The 18,578-nt window shown below is 45.6% G+C and overlaps 1 protein-coding gene across 1 annotated transcript in view; it reads left to right on the top strand.

Moving 5' to 3' along the window:
* PRKCH (protein kinase C eta) overlaps positions 1-18,578 on the top strand; it is a 221,949-nt gene that overhangs the window by 191,045 nt on the left and 12,326 nt on the right. The window contains exons 11-12 of the mRNA XM_008138975.3: positions 9,536-9,674; positions 10,336-10,524. Of these exons, the coding sequence (XP_008137197.1) occupies positions 9,536-9,674; positions 10,336-10,524 (328 nt within the window). The remainder of the gene's footprint in view (positions 1-9,535; positions 9,675-10,335; positions 10,525-18,578) is intronic.

Here is an 18,578-nt window from a genome sequence, read left to right as displayed (position 1 = left end):
AAAACATGCGGGTGTTTTTGCCGTTTTGTTTTTTTACTTCAAAATAAGATACGTGCAGTGTGCATAGGAATTTGTTCATAGTTTTTTTTTAAACTATAGTCCGGCCCTCCAACGGTCTGAGGGACAGTGAACTGGCCCCCTGTTTAAAAAGTTTGAGGACCCCTGCTCTAATCCTATTTGGGGTCTTGCTATAAGAGAACCTCCATTGCCAAGAAGCAAAGCTGGCCCAGCAGGTGGTTGTCCATGGGTCAGCTGCACTTGGCTCTCTGCACTGGGGGAGCTGAGGAGTTAAGCAAGATTTAGCTTGTTGGCCACCTCATCCTCCCCCCGCCCCCTCCCCGAGACTATCGAGTTGAATGCCTTATTGGCCCCAGCATCCTTTCTGTGTTGTTGCAGCTGGGCCCAATGGTCAGGAGGCCCCTACCCACCTCGGTCTGTCATCTCCCTGTGTTTTTGTCTGAATCCCTCCATCCTGCCTCCTGCTTTCTCTCGCTGAGTTGCAGATGCACGCCCAAAGCTGCCAGGTATCACGTAGGAAGCATTTTGGCAAGGAGAGTCAGCGAGAGAGATTTTCTTGGCAACCGTAAAATAAAAGTACTGTAAGGAGCTGCTTAATAAATTTGTGCCACTTCAGCTAGGGAATTTCAGTCCTCCTGTGGGAGTTGCGGGGAGTGGAATGAAAAAATATATATAGAAGGCTCAACTGTTAGCTTGATGGCTCATTCATTTGATGGTCCTGAGGAGATGTATGATCCACACACTGTGCACATTAATCATATTCATTACACCCTGCATCTGTCCAGAGAGTCAATGAATGTTTTCTTTGGACCGTCTTTTCCTACTGTAAGACAAGGCGAGAGGAAATCTCTCAGTCCCTTTGCTCACGTTAGGTTGGTCCTGTGTGTACACAGTGGTGAAGGAGAAAACACGCTACCTGCACACCTAGTGCATCAAACACCAGGACTGGACAGAGACCAACACCTGGCCGGAGGGGACTAGTTTGTGAGTCCCTGGCCCTGTTTTCAATAGAGTGCATAGCCAGTCTTGCATAGAGTCATTTTTATGATCATTTTCCATCTCAAGTAGCTGTTGGGAAGAAATATGAAAGGGTAGGGGGAAAAGAGCCTCAGAGGAGCCTTGGTAACACTTTCTGGGTTGGAAATTATTTTATTGAATTTCTTCATTCATTAGTAAATGAGTTATTTTACATGCAACTTCATAATGATAAATATTCATGTTTCATATATTAGTTCTTAAGCAGATGTTTCAATAGCTCAGCCTAGCAAACACCAGACCAAAGGTCACTTTTATGAAGAGAAATGGCATGGGAACCTCATTTAGTAATTAGGAAGGGACCTCACGCTCTTTTTTTTTTTTTTTTTTTTTTCATTACAGCCTACATTCAATAGTATTCTGTATTAATTTCAGATGTATAGCATAGTGGTTAGAAAATCATGTACTTTACAGAATGGTCCCCCCAATGTTTCAAGTACCCACCTGGCCATACATAGTTATTATGGTATTATTGACTATATTCCCTACGCTGTATTTTACATCTTCACTTTTTTCACCCAGTCCCCTAACTCCCCTCCACTCTGTAAACTGTCAGTCTACTCTTTGTATCTATGAGCATGTTTCTATTTTTTTGTTGTTGTTCTTTAGATTCCACATGTAAGTGAAATCAAATTATATTTGTTTCTCTCTGTATGACTTATTTCACTTAGCATAATACTCTCTAGGTTTATCAGTGCTGTCACAAATGGTAAGATTTCATCCTTTTTTATGGCCAATTAATATTTCATTGTATAAATCTGCCATAGCTTTTTTTATCCAATCATCTATTGATAAGCACTTGAGTTGCTTTCATATCTTGGCTATTGTAAATAATGTTGAAATGAACATAGGGGTGCATAAATTCTTTTGAATTAGAAATAGTGTTTCAGGTTTCTTTGGATATATTCCCAGAAGTGGAATCACTAGGTCATAAGGCAGTTCCATTTTTAACTTTTTGAGGACCCTCCATACTGTTTTCCACAATGTCTGCACCAAACTGCATTCCCAACAATAGTGTATGAGGGTTCCTTTTCTGTACATCCTCACCAACACTTGTTGTTTGTTGATTTATTGATGATAGCCATTCTGACAGGTGTGAGGTAATATCTCATTGTGGTTTTTTGATTTGCATTTCTCTGATGACTAGTGATATTGAGCAACTCTTCATATGTCTACTGGCCATCTGAATGTCTTCTTTGGAGAAGTGTCTTTTCAGATCCATTGCCCATTTTTCAGTTAAATTATTTGTTCTTCTGGTGTAGAGTTGTCTGAATTCTTTATAAATTTTGGATATTAACCCCTTATCAGATGTATCATTGGTAAATATCTTCTCCTATTCAGTAGGTTTTCTTTTCATTTTGTTGGTTTCCTTTGCTTTGGTTACAACTTCAGGGACACATCATGGGACTGTTGAAAAGATTAGAGCCACCCACGACAACTATGTATGTGGTAAAAAATGAGCTTGTGACAAAGGTTCAGAATTCTGAGTCCATGAATGTTCAGGTTTCCTAAGCATGATTTTTATCAACATGGCCTTGCAGAGTGGGTTCCAAAACAAATCCTTTCCATTCCCACCAGTGAGTCATTTTCCCTAAACATCTTCCTTGGGAATTACGGCCTTAAATGGTACAGAAACCAAAGAAAAGACTTAAAGACAAAATATATATTTTAATGACTTTTTCCTGGTATCAAAGTATTACATAATTCCTATAAAAATTAGAAAATACAATAAAGGAAAAATTATTCATAAACATATCACTTAGAAATAGGCTTTCAACATTTTTCCTTTATTTTTTTATCTCTTCTTTTTTCCTCCTCTTTCCCCCAATTATAACACAATTAAGAGAATATTAAAAATACAATTTCATATCCTGCTTTTATACTCAGAATTGTATCAGCCTACAACTAAGTCATGAAACCCAGAAGCTATACAGGGAAGATTGATAGATTCAAATATTAAAATATAAAAGTTATAAACATTAAAAACAAACTGGGCAATAATATTCTCAACCCATATAACCAATTACTACTATCCATAATATTAATTTAAAAAACATAATATGTATTGAGCTTCTTAAAAATAATAAAAAAGATAACTGAAATTTGAAAATGGGTAAAACATGTGAATAGGTATTTTCCCCTACAGATTGGCAAGGACATAAGGATGAGTACAGCTAACCTGAATAAGGAAGCCAAATAGACACTCTCATACACTATTGGTAGGAGTACAAATTGGTGCAAACTTTTTAGAGGCAGTTGCTCAACGTGTATTTAAATTTTAAACATTTATACCCTTCACATAGCATTTCTACTTCTAAAAATTTATCCTAAATAAATGTTCCTACAATGTGCAAATAATGTTCACTACTCCATTGTTTGAAGTTGCAAAAAATTGGGAACAGTTACAGTACTTCTTTATAATTGAATTTTATGTAATCACTAGAGGCCCAGTGCATGAAATTCATGCACTTGGGGGAGGGGAGGTCCCTCAGCCTGGCCTGTGCCCTCTCACAGTCCGGGAACCCTGGGGGGGATGTCCAACTGATGGCTTAGTGGGCCTAAACCGTGAGTTGGACATCCTTAGCATTGCCGCAGAGGCAGGATAGGCTCCCACCACTGCCTCTGTGCTCACCAGCCATGAGCCTGGCTTCTGGCTGAGTGGCGCTCCCCCTGTGGGAGCACACTGACCACCAGGGGGCAGCTCCAGCATTGAGTGTCTGCCCTCTGGTGGTCAGTGCGCATCATAGTGACCAGTCATTCCACCATTCGGTCATTTGCATATTAGCCTTTTATTATGTAGGATTACAGAGAATGAGGCAAATCTTTAAGGTGTAGAAATATACCCAAAATATTTGTTAAGTGGTAAAAGCAAATTACATCATAATGTTAGTGTAGCCTTAAGAAGAAAAGTTAGAAGACTATGAATTTGTCATCGTTTTCTCCATAACATTTTCAGGAATGATTGTACTTTATGTAATGAAAATATAACTTTTATAATCAGAAAAGAAATAATTTTCAAAAGATAAAAATTCTATCATAAACATTTTCCTATACTTTAGTCCCTAAAATTTTAGCAGCTTTCATAAAATTCTACCACGGATTTATCATAATTTATTTAGCCATCCCCCTATTGGGGTCGTTTTAAGGATAAAATAATATGGATAAAGCTCTTAATCTTTGTAACATTCACTGTATGTTACTATTAGTTACTGTTAATAGTCACTGTTAGTTACTGATGACACTATTATTCTTATTACCCACTTTTTTCAGGTTATCTGGATATACACACATGCACAGATGAGCAAAGAGACAAAAACAATATACTTATAATAGTATATTGCCTTTATACTATTATTAAAGCATTATTGTCTTTTAGGTTCAGATATTGAAACATTTACAGATGAGATGATTTTATATCTTGAATTTGCTTCAAAATCTGAAAAAAAGATGGCTCGGGAAGGGATTAAATGTATAGCTGAAACAAGATTAGCATGCATTAATAGCTGCTGAGGCTGAGTGAGTTCTATACTTTTGTGTATGTTTGAGCTTTTCCATGGTAAAAAGTTTTAAAAATACATTTAAAATAGTTACTGAATAGCCTCATGGATTCGTTCTTGTTCAAGGATCCAGCTCTCAACTTAGTTTCGTTTATTTCTTCTGGAAGTCACTGATCTGAGCAGTAAGACTGGTGTCATTCTGTTTTATGACTCTTAGAGTAGCTCGAGGTGCAAACAAAATAAATACAGGTTCTGAATTCCCTTTGTCTTCACCCACTTGGGAATCCTCTCTGAAACCATTTGGGCATTTTAAGTAACCCTGATTACCCAGCAACAACAATGAACCTTTCAGGCAACCAGGGAGGATAAAATAGCTCCTCTGCCCTTCTGTGCTTGCACGACAAAAGGCATAGCAGCTATTAAATATGGGTGCTCAATGAGCTCATGAAGAATGAGCCTGGAATTGTGCATTTGGCATCTGCGGATCTGAGCCTCTGCCCTGTGTGAACTTGTAATCTTTGTAATGTGGCCTTTTAAGTTTGGCTGCCAGTTAAACATTGGCATAGGAGGCTGAGGAACGCCAAAGCCTAAAACTGACCTCTGAATATTCCCAAGTCAGGAGTCATAGGGTGACTTTCCTTGCCTTTTTTTTTTTTTTTTTTTTAATGAAGATAACCATTTATCCTTAGAGCGGAAGCTGAGCGTGGCTATATTTGGCTCTGTAACCTTTGGACCTGTTTGACGGATCCTCTCAATGGCCTTCTCTTCCAACTGCATGCAAGTCAGGGTTAGTACTGGGGTCCTCTGGCTCTCATTGCCTCTCTCGAAGCAGTTTCCCTGGCCCCATCTTCCTTAAAGCAAGTAATTTGGACTTATGTTTCAGGATTCTTCTTTTCCCTCCGGAATCCATCTCTAAGGGGCAAAGCACATGGCTTTCTATAAGTTGAACACTTTGGAGCAAAGGTCCCAGTGAGGTTTATAGAATTTCCTCCCTTTCCCTAAAAATAAGACAGGCTCTGAGTTGGCCAGGGCGGCTCACTGAAATGCGCATGTTTCTCTCACTGGCCAGTGCCTGCTGCAAGGCTGAGCTGGAGCTAGGGAGGAATAGGCTCGGCCCCAGCTAAGTGGGGAGACGGTGCTCAGACAGAACCTTCCGGAATGCACTGCAGGGTGTGCTGTCCTGGAGACATGAATGGGGCACTCTTGGGGCAGAGTTGAGTGTCTGGGGACATCAGGACAGACCTCACAGTGGAGGTGAAGTGTGAGATAGCAGGACTGAGTGTAGAACTGACAGCCTGGGATTGTATCATGCCCTTAATCAAACCCCCTTGGGATCCTAATTTGAGGGATTTGTCCTGTTGGATCACATCCGGTATAAAACCAGCAATGGCATTTGCTTCGGGTCTGGTACAGTCCTGGGGATGCCTAAAATTAGACTGACAAGTCGGGACTGCGGTGCCTCTGTGCCCCCGGGCATCCTGTGCCCAGGACGAGTTGCGTCGCCGGTACTGCTCGGCTCTGTCTCCTGAGCAGTGAGGCTGTGCAGACTTCTCTGTGCAGAAGGTATTGTGACGGGCGACAAACAAAACTGATTGCAAAGCAGTTTCCTCTCCTGGAGCAATGCCTGCTACCCACGACAGCAGCTGAGTAATAAGCCGGCAAGCCTCTTACCTGGGCTGTTAGTCACACACTTGCTTGAGCAACCGCAGGTCAGCTTTTAGACCATGTGGGTTTCTGTTAGCACTTGTTTCTATTACCTGGGAATATCCTTCCTGAGCTCTTAGCAGGCGGCTTCAGGCGAACTCAGAAACTCGGTAACCTTGTTTGGCAAAGTGAGAGAGTCAGAATGCTCTGGGCACAGGTCCACGCAGGCCTGGACGGCTGGGCTAGACCAGGGTGCTGATATAGCCGGCTCAGATCCCCCACAGCCTTGCCGTCTCCTGGGGCCGCAAACTATATATAATCTCTAACCCTGTCTGGCCGCCTGTAATGTGCCCTCCGTCCTAGAGGAGCCAGGCAGCCAGAGCCTTGAGTCTGAAACCACTTCTGAAGGCCTGAGGGCCAGCGCTCCGGGCTGTGGCCTCGCTCCCGTGCACATGACCACAGTCCTCCTCAGCCCCGCCCTGTGCTCCTGTGATTCCACTTAAATGAGTCTTGCTCGGGTTGTGTGTGAGGGGTGCGGGGCCGGCAATGGGGAAGGAAAGCTTGTGTGGGAAGCAGGATACAACATGCAGAAGGGCGCAGGAGGCTGCTTTGCGGGCTGGGGCCGGGTCTGGTTTAGAGGCGGAGAAGGCTTGCTTTTCTGAAGTGGACCCACAGATACCAAACACACCTTCCCCTCACACCCCTCACACCCAGGGAGACGGCTGCCCGGAGCAGAGAGGAGCTCTGGTCTGTATTCCCACTGGCCTGTGCCAAGAAAACTGCTGCTCTCACCTCCCTTATCGGGCATTCCTGGAAGGCAGGGCTTTGTTTTCATTCTGGGTGTCCTATAGTGACCTCTCACTGTCAGACCTGCCGTGGTCAGACTCCCAGGTCACAGTGGAAACCGGTCCCGTCAGGTCTGTCATCACCTCCCTCCTCCAGCTGAACCATGATCCCGGGCTGGACAGAGACCAGCCTTGTCCCCGGGGCCAACCACACCACCAGAGCAGGGAGAGGAGAAAGGGCCGTGAGTGCCCACCTCGGAGGGGAAGCAGAATTGCAGTCAGCTGTGGCTACCGAAGATGCTCTAGTGAGGGACACCACCACCCCAACAGCACAGCCCCCGGAGGCCAGGCCAGGGCAGCCCCCCAGCCTGCGGGGAGGGCACCCAGCATCCCTCCTGGCTGTGCAGCTCCCTCCTCACAGATAAGGCCGCGTGGTTTGCCTCTGAGTGCGTTGTTCCGTAGAAAAGCAAAGCATAGAGGTGTCACCCAGTAGGCCCAGCTGCTTCTCTCATCCTCTCCCCGGTGAGCCTGGCGATGGTGTCAGTGCCCGGGACGCTTTTCCAGCCAGCCTGGCGCCTGGATGCGCGTGGTGCTAGGCCGAGTTGGGCCGGGTGTTTTAGGACAGTGCCGCCTTTGATGTGCAGACGTTGATCAGTGTCCAGCTGTGTTCCTGTCTCCTGTTGAGGCCCATTAACAAACAGTTCTGCTGCTGGAAATTCACTTCCTCAAGTGAAGTGGATTCTGCTCCTACGGGTTGGGGGAAGGGTGCAGAATGCCTTTGTCCTGGGTTCGCCATAATCCACTGGGCCTCTTGAGTTTCCTGTGTAACTGGGGTACAACCAAGCAAACCCGGTTCTTACTCCTGTTTTTCCTTTTCCTGGTTATTAACGTCCCCACTAAACTCTGCGTCTAAGAGAGAAGCCCAGGAATCCTCGATTCTGCTTCCTCTCCCCTTCCATCTCCAAGTGGTCGTCAGCTCACGATACTGGTTCTGTTTTCACCAAAATGCTGTTGACTGACCCCTCAATTTCCAATCCATTTGTCACTGTCCCAGTTCAGGTCTTAACATGTCTTCCCTGAGCTGACTCAGCCGTCTCTCGCTAATCTTTTCTGTCCACCTGGGAATCTGTGCCTCCTTTAATCAGAGAGCTTCAGTAGATCCCTTTTGCTTAATATCTAAATATCAGAATTCCTTAGCACGGCCTTCATATTCCTTAGCGTGGCCTTCATAATCTAGACCTAACTTTCCTCTCCATCCCTGGCATTTGATGGCTCCAGTGTTCCCTGGCTGTCTCTCCAGCCTCACTATACCACGTGAGGCTCCTGAGCCTCCCCGCACATCACACCTCAGTGCCTGCCTCCCTGCCCCATCCACCCGCCCATGCTGATCTTATACCCCTTCCCTGTCTGGAAGACTGTGTCTACTGTGGCATTGTCCCTTTCTCCTCCCACTAGAAGGAATTAATTGTTTCGTCTTGTATTTCTCTCTTAGCACTTGGCTCAGACGTCCATCATGCCGCTTGTCCTATCTAATAATAGAGTAACATGTAAATTACCATCACTCTGCTACGCCCACGATTGGGCGGCGGGAGGCTGGGGGGTGGGACTCGGGGTGGCCTATCCGGCCATTGAGAGGCACGGATCCGCTGCCACTGAGGGGGGCTACCCTGCTCTTGAGAGGCACAGGGGGCGGGACTCCCGCCCCCTGTGCCTCTCAATGGCCAGATCCGGGGCCGCTGAGGGGGCCTGCCGCGGACACCCAGCTGCGCCTCTCAATGGCAGGGTAGCCAGGTGTCCGCGGCAGAGAGGCGCAGGGGGCGGGAGTCTGCTCCAGCACCAGGCCTTTCAGAAGCCTCCGCTAAGCCGGAGGCTTCTGAAAGGCCTGGTGCACCAGCGGTCAGGCACCCAGCTCCACCGCGAAAAGCGAAAGCGTGTAGGGGACCCTACACGTGTATGATTCAATCATGCACTGGGCCTCTAGTATTATATAATAGTTGGTCCTCTCTCCCTCTCCTTTTAGTGAGTGCACTATGCTAGGCCCAGTGGTGAGCCACATCAACCTGATGCCTCCTCATGGGCTTAGAGTTTAGCAAAAGTGGTCTCGCCATCACACAGTGAGATCCTTAGGGATAAAGAGCATCTGTTCTCTTGATGCCTGTCACAGTCCCTGGCACACGGTGGCCACTTGCTTCCTGGGTGGTCACTGAGTGAACTCCAGTGGGCAGAGAGATACCAGAGCGGAGGGTTGGAGTGGGTGGATGTCCTTTGGGTCCCAGGTAAGTGGGAAGCCTGGAAAAGTCACATTCTGCCCTCACTTCCTAAAGGGCAGCCTGCTTTTTATATGTGGTTACCCATTCATAGGGAACCATCTCCTAGGGACCACGAGGCCAATTTTGTGAGTCGATCTAAATGTTTTTATCGAGATAACCCAAAGAAGTCTGTTTGTTTTTTTTAAGTGTGTGTTCATGCTCCATCACCCATCCCCTGAGCCAGCTCCTCCAGGTGGATGGTTTCAGGCCTGGCTGCCCTACCACTGCTGGTCCTTGTTTTTTCCAGGGATCTGAAACTGGACAATGTGCTGTTGGACCATGAGGGTCACTGTAAACTGGCAGACTTCGGAATGTGCAAGGAGGGCATCTGTAATGGCGTCACCACGGCAACCTTCTGCGGCACGCCCGACTACATTGCTCCAGAGGTGAGTGCTGCGGGTCCCGGAGCTCTGCAGGAACCTGATGAGAAATGCCAAGGTGGCCTTTTGTGCTGCGGCTTGCTGGGCGGCGTAGAAAGCTGATGCCTCCAGACCCCTTTATGGCTCATTGGCTGAACGGTGGCTACAAATGTCCTCAGTTCCTCTAAATAAGGATTCCAGTTCGAGATTTTTGGGGTAAACTTTGCAGGTGCTTCTAGGCTTCAGCCCTGAATAAGGACAGAGTGTGCTCCACTCACAGCCATGTATCTTCTTCCTTGTCTCTACTCCGTGCTTTGATCGGAGCCCCATTTAGCTGAAGTAAAGCAAAGCTCTTGACTCTTTCCCACATGAGTGAGCGAGCCCAGCCTCCTTCCTTTCACACAGCGGTGGTTCCCAAGCCCTCCGTGTTCTGGGTGTGCACATGCATTACCTTGGCCTAAGCAGGCCACACGTGTTTGATCACCTGGATGAGAAGTGGCCTCAGAGTTGACCACAGGGAAAAAACAGGCCACCCTCTCTGGAGATGGAATGAAACGTGCATGTCGGCACAGGGAGCTCCGTTATTTTACTTTGATATTTCCTAATCCCTTCTTTTCCCTTGTTATTAAGGACACGTTTGTTAATCAGACACACGGAGCCCTTCTCACGCTGCCCTCTCTCTGCACAGATCCTGCAGGAAATGCTCTACGGGCCGGCCGTGGACTGGTGGGCGATGGGCGTGCTGCTCTATGAAATGCTGTGCGGCCACGCGCCCTTCGAGGCAGAGAACGAAGACGACCTCTTCGAGGCCATACTGAACGACGAGGTGGTCTACCCTACATGGCTCCATGAAGATGCCACGGGGATCCTGAAATCTGTAAGTGTGGCTTACCCAGCCAGCTCCCGACCTCCGGCCACCAGCTTCCTGGGTGGGATTCTCTGTCTACTTAAAGCCTCCCACCAGTCAGCTACCAGCTTTAACTGAGATATGTGTTTTCATCTGTAGAATCAAAGAACCAGAGTCCTCTCTGGCTGTTTTCCTCTCTCATGCACTAGTTCTTCCCGAGCCAGCTGTGATGGCAGTAGGTAGCATTGCCTGCCAAATCGCCAGCATGTCTAGCACTTGTGGCTTCAGTGCAGGTGAGGTGATGCCCCCTTCAGTCCAGACAGTCCAGGTGCTGGGTCCCAGGACCACCATGCCCAGTGTGTTGCGCTATCGATTGTGTTTCTGCCGGCAGCGTCCAAGGAGCAAGGCCCAGGGCCCTTTCCCTTAGTGCTGGGAGGTGAGAAAGAAGTGTTATCCTTATGCGAGCCAGGTGCCCAGCCCAGGATTCAGGTGCAGTGAGGTAATACAACACATCATGCTGGAAAAGGTATTTTTTGCGTGTATGTAAGGCACTGAATGAGAAGCCTTATTTTGAAGTGAGGAAGAAAGATGGGTTGATGGCTTTATGTTGAAAATAAGAAAGCACGTGTAACTTGGTCCATTCTATAACCACATTAGTTGAGTTCCAAAATCATGTGTTACCACCTACTGCGTGCATGGGGAGTAAAGGGGAACACCAGGGCAGATCTTAAAACAGCTGGCTCATTCCTGAAAGGTGTCAGTGGTGCTGGGAGCTTCAGTAAGAGGCCTGTGGAGCAGCTGCATTTCCTCCTATAGGAACCCCAGTCCTGGAATAAAATTCACCGTCTTAACAATTTTTAAATCTACAGTTCAGCAGCATTAAGTACATACATATGGTGTGCAACCATCACCACCATCCATTTCCAGAACTTTTTTCATCTTCCAAAACTGAAACTCTACACCCCTTAAAAAACACTAACTCCCTCCAGCCCCTGGCATTTTGCTTTTGGTCTCTCTGAATTTTATTATTCCAGGTACCTTGTATAAGTGGAATCATACATTTGTCCTTTAGCAATTAAAAAACAACAACACAAAACCCTGGGATACAGAATCCAGATTTTCCTGATTCCCAGCCCAGGATTCCGAGTTAGACTACATCTAGCCATTCCCTATTAATAAGTGTCTTTTAACCTTGCAGTCTCACGTTTTTAGCTCCTAAATCACTCCCTGATGGGATTCTTTCCTAATGTACCATAAACATAAGCCACTAGAGGAAGCTTCTAGAATGCTGTGTACTTATTATCCACATAGCATGAATCTGTCACCTATTTAACTTTCAATAAAGTAGGATATGGCGCTTATGATAATAATGTTACAGCATTATTTAAAGATTATACATTTAAATAATGCCAGAAATAATTATTATTCTATTGACCTGAGATGAGTCTACAACCCTGGAAGATGAAACTGATATATTAGTAAGCTGGAATCCCAGTTTAATTCAATTAAGCAAATACTTGTCTGATGCTTTCTCTTTGCTTGGCCTGTGCTTAGTGGTGGAATGCAGAGATGAAAAGACATGGCTTCTTATGTTGCTCACAGTCTGGTAGGAATGAGAGCATGTAAACAAATACTTAGCTCGCTGCCAAGGAGAAATGATCAGAACTGTCTCTGGAGGCAAGGACAGGGAAGGTGATATAAGGACAAGACCGAAGAAGTGGCATGTAAGCTGGGTATGGAGGAATAAATAAGAGTTCAGTAGGGTTGACCGGGGGAGGGGGAGGGAGAGAAAAGTATTCTAGGCTGAGGAAATAATGTGTGCAAAGCCTCAGAGGCGTGTTCAAAGACCTGGAGTGTTAGATGCAGGGTGGGCGCAGCAAAAGATGAGTTTAGGACATAGGAACTTTGAGGGGACATGTACAAAGTGGTATATACCTTACAATTAGTCACATGGGGCTGGAGCTGATCACTCGAGCAGGGCAGTGAGATGCCGGAGCAGATATTGATGAGGGGAGAAGATGAAGAGGAAGAGGAGACAGAGGATGGGGCCTGGGACACATCAGTGTTTAAGGGTGACAGTGGAAGAGCATTCAGTGAGAAGGTTAGGAAGGAATGACTTCAGGTTGTTTGAACATCTGTAGCTGTAGCGTGTCTACAGTTTCACTTGTGGTGAAATAGGCCAGTGGTTTTACAACATGATTTACAAACATTGGTGCCTGCATAACTTTTGAGTAGCTCTAGCTAGGTAGGAACAAGTGGGCCTAGGCCAGATAACTGCGGGCTGACGCGATGTACCTGTGCTAGGAGTGGGGTAAGTAGAGATATTTTTAAGGACTCCGAACAAGCTTTCATTTTGTTGTACGGTTCCAGATCAAGGAGAGGCACACTGTTTTCTTTAAAAACGGAGATTTCAGGCATCTTTCCAGGGCTCTATGAGTTTGGTGACTTCCAAAGTTTCTCGTGTTGAAAGTTGACTTCATTGGATGGTGTCTTGCATACTAGTCCTAAAACCCATTGGGAGGTCATGCTTGCTAAGTTTTGGAATGTAATCAACTTGTCTTTACCCATAACTTCATAGAGCTGGGTGACTATTAGAAACACAGAATTTCAGAAATGGCAGATCCTTAAAATATTTGGTCCACATCCCTGATTGAGAGATGTAGCTGAGGCCCAGAGACGAGAACCAGATGCTCATGGTAGAATGGAGAGAGCACACACTAATCTGAGAGTCAAGAGACCTTGACCTCATTCTACTCACGCCATGCTTTCCAGTAATGTAAGGTGGTGATAACACCTGCAGTGCCCACTTCAAATGAGGCGGTACACATGAAAGCATTTTCAGAGGGCCTGCACCATACAGAAGTAAGTTACTAGTATTGTTGAGTTATGAGTAGTAATTTCACAACACGCTGAGAGGTGTCGTTATCTTCATCCTCTCCTTGAACAATTTGCCAACGTCATCAAGATTATTAAGCGCTAAATTGTACATGAGGCCGTGTTAGATTTTTGTTCTGGAGAGAAGAGGATTTCTGCTTTTCCCGGAGCTCTCTATATCTAAACCAAAGATACTTATGCGGGATCTAAATAGCCAATAGATATTGACCCTCCTATTCATTTGACAGGCATGTATCAATGCACAGCGACCACAGGACTGCTAGGTTCACATGTTGTGCAAGGGGCTGGGGCCAGAGATGAGCAAGACAGACATCATCCCTGCCCTCATGGAATTTACAGTCCAGTTGGGGTGGGAAGACAGATGTTTAAAAGAGAAATTATACAAGTAGCTATATAGATATGTACAATTTGACAAGAAAAAAGTCTGAGGTACTTTGAGAATCTCTAACAGGCAGACTAATCAAGGCCGTCAAGGGAGGCCATCCTGAGGAGATGAGTTTTAAGCTGAGAGCACAGGCTGCAGAGAAGTTAGTCAGGCTTACAAGCATGCAGAGATCTTGAAAACGGAGAAGCCCATTTGAGTAACTGTGGCTGACGTGTCACCAGCAAATGTTTGGGGCGACGGTGGACAAAGTGATGAGGACACAGAGGACACAGGAGACCATGTGCAGGAGTTTGACCTTTATCTGAAGTGCCAAGATTCATCACTGAAAGATTTCAAGCAAGCATGAGTGACAAGATTATATTTTCATATTTAAAAGATCACTCTGGATCAAATAGATTGAAGTACTCACAGATGAAATACCTGGGACTTTTTCCAAAATAGACCAGGGGTGGCAGGGAGGAACCGGTTAAACAAGATTGGGCATGTGTCAATAACTTGCAAGGCTGGGCGATGAATACATACTAACATATGCTAGAAAATGTCCATAAATGGTAAAATTTTTAATATTAACACATGAATCAAAGTGTATGCATATATATGTGCCTATGTATATGTATGTATACATTCACACATGTAGATGTAGACAAAGTGAACTCAGTCTTCATGAATGAAGTGAGATGATTTAACAATCTTCTATAATAATAAAAGCATAGTATGCTAATTAGACCAGATGTCCTTCTGCACGACCTTCGGACGAAGCCAGGGCTGCGAGAGAAGCCCGGGTCCCAGGTGTCAGAGGGAAGCCGGTGCCAGCAGCTGGGGGAAGGAAGGCCTACTCTTGCACGAATTTCGTGCATTGGGCCTCTAGTACAATGTTAACAGAGAAAAAATGATGTGAGCCATGGATCTAGCTACATCTTTAAGTTTAGTTTTGAATTTATTATGAAATATTTCAGTAAGGATGGATCCAGCTACATTTTTTTATTCTCAGGAAGAATCTCAAGGTCCTAGACTGGCAGTCTACATCACCCTGGTCATACTTATGCTACAGACAAAATTAGTGGTTTTAGTATGCTTATTCTTTAATATCCTTGAACAGTCCTTCTCAAGAAGTGGATTTGTAATAACTAGATGGAACAGAGGAGAGCCCCCTCTGGTGTACTTGGCCCTGAGCCGCTGCCCTTGCGACCCTGTGCAATTTTTTTCTGCTGGGCTGAGTCTGCCTTTTCCCACCCGAGAGGCAGGAAAGGTCCAAGATCTCTCAGCCAGTTCTTTACATCCGCTCTCACCAGTACCACAGGGACAGGTCGTCCCTACTTGGCTTCCTGAGATTTCCTGATCTTTTCTTTGGAACATAAGGTCAGGACTGTTACTGGAATTGCTGTCTGCTGGGTATTTTACTTTTTTTTTCCTTCAAAAGAAAATGCTTTCTAAATTCCTTCCTACCTTTTTAAATGGAAAGTATTATTCCATATCTGAAGAAACTGTCTGGATAGCCATTTATAGTAAATAACATACCATAGAGTTACAAAGACCTCAGGGCTTTGTGTGGGTGTAGCAGTGTCAGTGAGTCCCCTGAATTCAGGGTGAGGGGAGCTCTTGTCCAGCATTCCACAGAAAGTGGTGGAGCCAATGGGCACCAATGTCTCCCCGAACGTCAAGACTCCTAACTAAATATTACTTTCCTACCGTGGCCCTTCCCCAGCTCCCCCTACCCTCCATGGGGAACCTTTGAGTTGTTTGTGTATGGATGTACAAACATTTCCTCTAGACATGGATGGAGAGCAGGCCCTTGCTTTTGAGAATACTCCCTGTGGAACACAGAATCAGGAGAAGGAGTTCACACACAGCTTTCCGCCCAGGACTTCTACTTGAAAATATTTCTCATCTCATTAACCAATGAGCCTTGCAACTAAAATAACCATGGTATGTGCTCAAAAAAATGCAGTGGGAAGACTATTCCTTGCTTGGCCTTTTGTCTCTCATTTCTCATCTTCCCTTTAAACATATATGTTAAATGCGCACATGTGGGTGTTCTGAAAGCAAACAATATCCACCCCTACTCTTACAGACGAGATTATAAAAGCTCACAACATCTACAGAAGTTAACAGAGAAAAAGTATGCACACTTGTGCAAAGAACAGATACAGACAGTCCTCGGGTTACGTCGGACGTGACTTATGTCATTTCGTGGTTACGTCGCCATCTCCCATTTATTTATAAAAAAATAAAAAGTTCTGTCATTTTGACATATGTATATATGTGCTTTATGTTTTTATTATTTATTTACCACAAGTAAAGGTCAGGAATTATCTTTCTTTTAAAATTTTTTTTACTGTTTCACTTCATTACTGTGAATGTGCTCCATGTGAATGACATAGGTGCTTATGTAGGTGGGTTCCCACTTACGGCGAAAATCGTGTCACGTCGCGCCGCAGGAACAGGTCTCCGACGTAACGCGAGGACCTACTGTATAAACTTTCCAGATTTGACCTTAAAGATGATACTTTTATGGTGTGTTTTTTTTTAATCTTGTTTTGGAATAAATACATTTTTAATTGGCTACCATGTCACTTGAATTTCCTAATCTGGCACTACCAAATCATCCCAAAGTACTAATAATCATGACAAGAAAATATATAGTTTTCTTAGAGCTTCTGTGGTTGGCACTAAATTCTGCCTACAGCCAGCTTCAAAAGGACTTGGGACAGTCCTCACAAGTCCAGAGCTCAGGAAGGCTAGGGCCTCTGAGATGAGTGCTCCTTTGTGCTAAGTCATCTCCTGGAAGAGATCCTGAGGCTCAGTGCTGACTCAGGTGAGGTCAACGCCCCTTCCTCGGAGCTCACACAGGTGGCCAGGTTCAGCAAGTGGTGAAAGGAGTTTGGGGCATTCTCCTGAGTCACCTTTGTCAGTCGGGAGGCACTGTAAACTTAGCATCAGAGGAGATTATAGAGTGCTTTTGTTCCTAAGCTTTATAGAAATTAAAGTGTGTCTGTACGTGTGTGGGTTTATCTGTCATCACACCTATCAGATTTCATCATCTGCGCATTGTCTACAGCAGGCCTGTTTGCCTCTGTGAACAAAGAGGGAACCAGGAGTTTGAGATCCTTTTTGCCACAACTGTCCTATATTTGTCACCACGCAGTTGATCAGAGCAGTAGTGAGTTAGATGCTCTCTATTTCCTACTCCCCTCCTGGTAGATATTGGAATGTTCAGGGGAGCAACCAAGGTGGTCGGCCAGGAGGAGGAGGAGGAAGCAGAGGAAAATTGGACTGGAGTAATGCAGAGGATTCCACTGTAGACCATTAGAGCTGATTTTTCAAACACTGTTTACAGAAAGTTACTATAGATCCTTTAATAAGAGGGATGGTTTGATACTGGACTTCTGGTCAAGATGACAGAGTAGATACATGCTGTGCTTACCTCCTCCCATGACCACATCAATTTTACAAGTAAATTATAGAACACACATCACTGAAAACCACCTGGAGACCAGACAAACAGAAGTCCTATAACTAAGAATATAAAGAAGCCACAAGACTTGTAGGAGGGGCAGAGAGGCAGAATGATCAGGACCCATACCCACAGTGTGGCAATTAAGAATTGGGAGGGAGGCCCGGCCGGTGTGGCTCAGTGGTTGACCATCAGCCTATGAATGTGAACCAGGAGGCTGAAGTTTGATTCCCGGTCAAGGCACATGCCTGGGTTGCAAGCTCAATCCCCAGAGGGGAGCGAACAGGAGGCAGCCAATCAGTGATTCTCTCTCATCATTGATGTTTCTCTCTCCTCTCCTCTCTGAAATCAATAAAATTATATATATATATTTAAAAAAATTGGGAGTGAGCCATGACCAGTATTGCTCAATGGCTAGAGAGTCAGCCCGTGAACCGAAGGGTTGTGGGTTTGATTCCCGGTCAAGGGGTCAAGGACATGTACCTGGGTTGTGGGTTTTCTCCCCGCCCCTGATCGGGCCAAATGCAGGAGGCAACCACTCAGTATGTCTCTCTCACATCAAAGTTCCCCCCTCCCTCCCACTTTCTCTGAAAAGCAATGGAAGTCATAGCCTCAGGTGAGGATTAACAACAACAAAAAAGAATTGGGAATTGGGAGGGATATTTAGGCTGTGGAGGTCCCCTCTGAGGAGTGAGGGGTCCCAGTGCCACACCAGTCTCCCCAAGCTGGGGCACCAGTGCTAGGAAGAGGAGGCTGCATAATATCTGTCTGTGAAAACCAGTGGGGATTGTGTCTGAGTGAGATGGAGGGCTGCTGGAGTCCCAGGCATTCCTCTTGAGGGGCCTAATATATGGACTTACTCACAAACTCACTTGATCTGAGCTCCAGCCCTGGGGAAGCAGATCAAAAAGTGCCAGGGACACATGGGGAAGAACTGAATTGACTAGAGTCAGGGCGAGGGCTGGAGGGTCAGGGCAGCTCTCTCCACAATAGAAGCCCCGGCAGGCACCATTGTTCCTTTGTTGAGTCCTCCTCCCACCCATACAGCAGGTGCAGTTGGGCACCAAATTTCTGATCTCTATTAACCTGGCTAACACGTTCACCACACTGATTCCCTGAGACCCCATCCAACTCAAACACCTGCCCAAGCTGTTTCCACTGGCTTTTCTACACAAGCAGCCTGCCTCGGGCTCATGCTGCAGACTTTCCTAAAACCTCTCAAAGGTTCACAAACCCCAAACAAGCAGTAGCTGGCCTCAGCGTGCCTTCTATCTCTTGCTAAGCAGCCCCAGGCCTAGCACAAGTGGTTACTGGTCTCAGCTTGCATTGTAACTCCTATTAAGTGTCCCC

Source organism: Eptesicus fuscus, chromosome 5, assembly GCF_027574615.1.
Source record: "Eptesicus fuscus isolate TK198812 chromosome 5, DD_ASM_mEF_20220401, whole genome shotgun sequence".
NCBI lineage: Eukaryota > Metazoa > Chordata > Mammalia > Chiroptera > Vespertilionidae > Eptesicus > Eptesicus fuscus.
The sequence above is the reverse complement of the archived record's forward strand: the minus strand, read 5'-3'. Positions and strand labels throughout refer to the sequence as shown.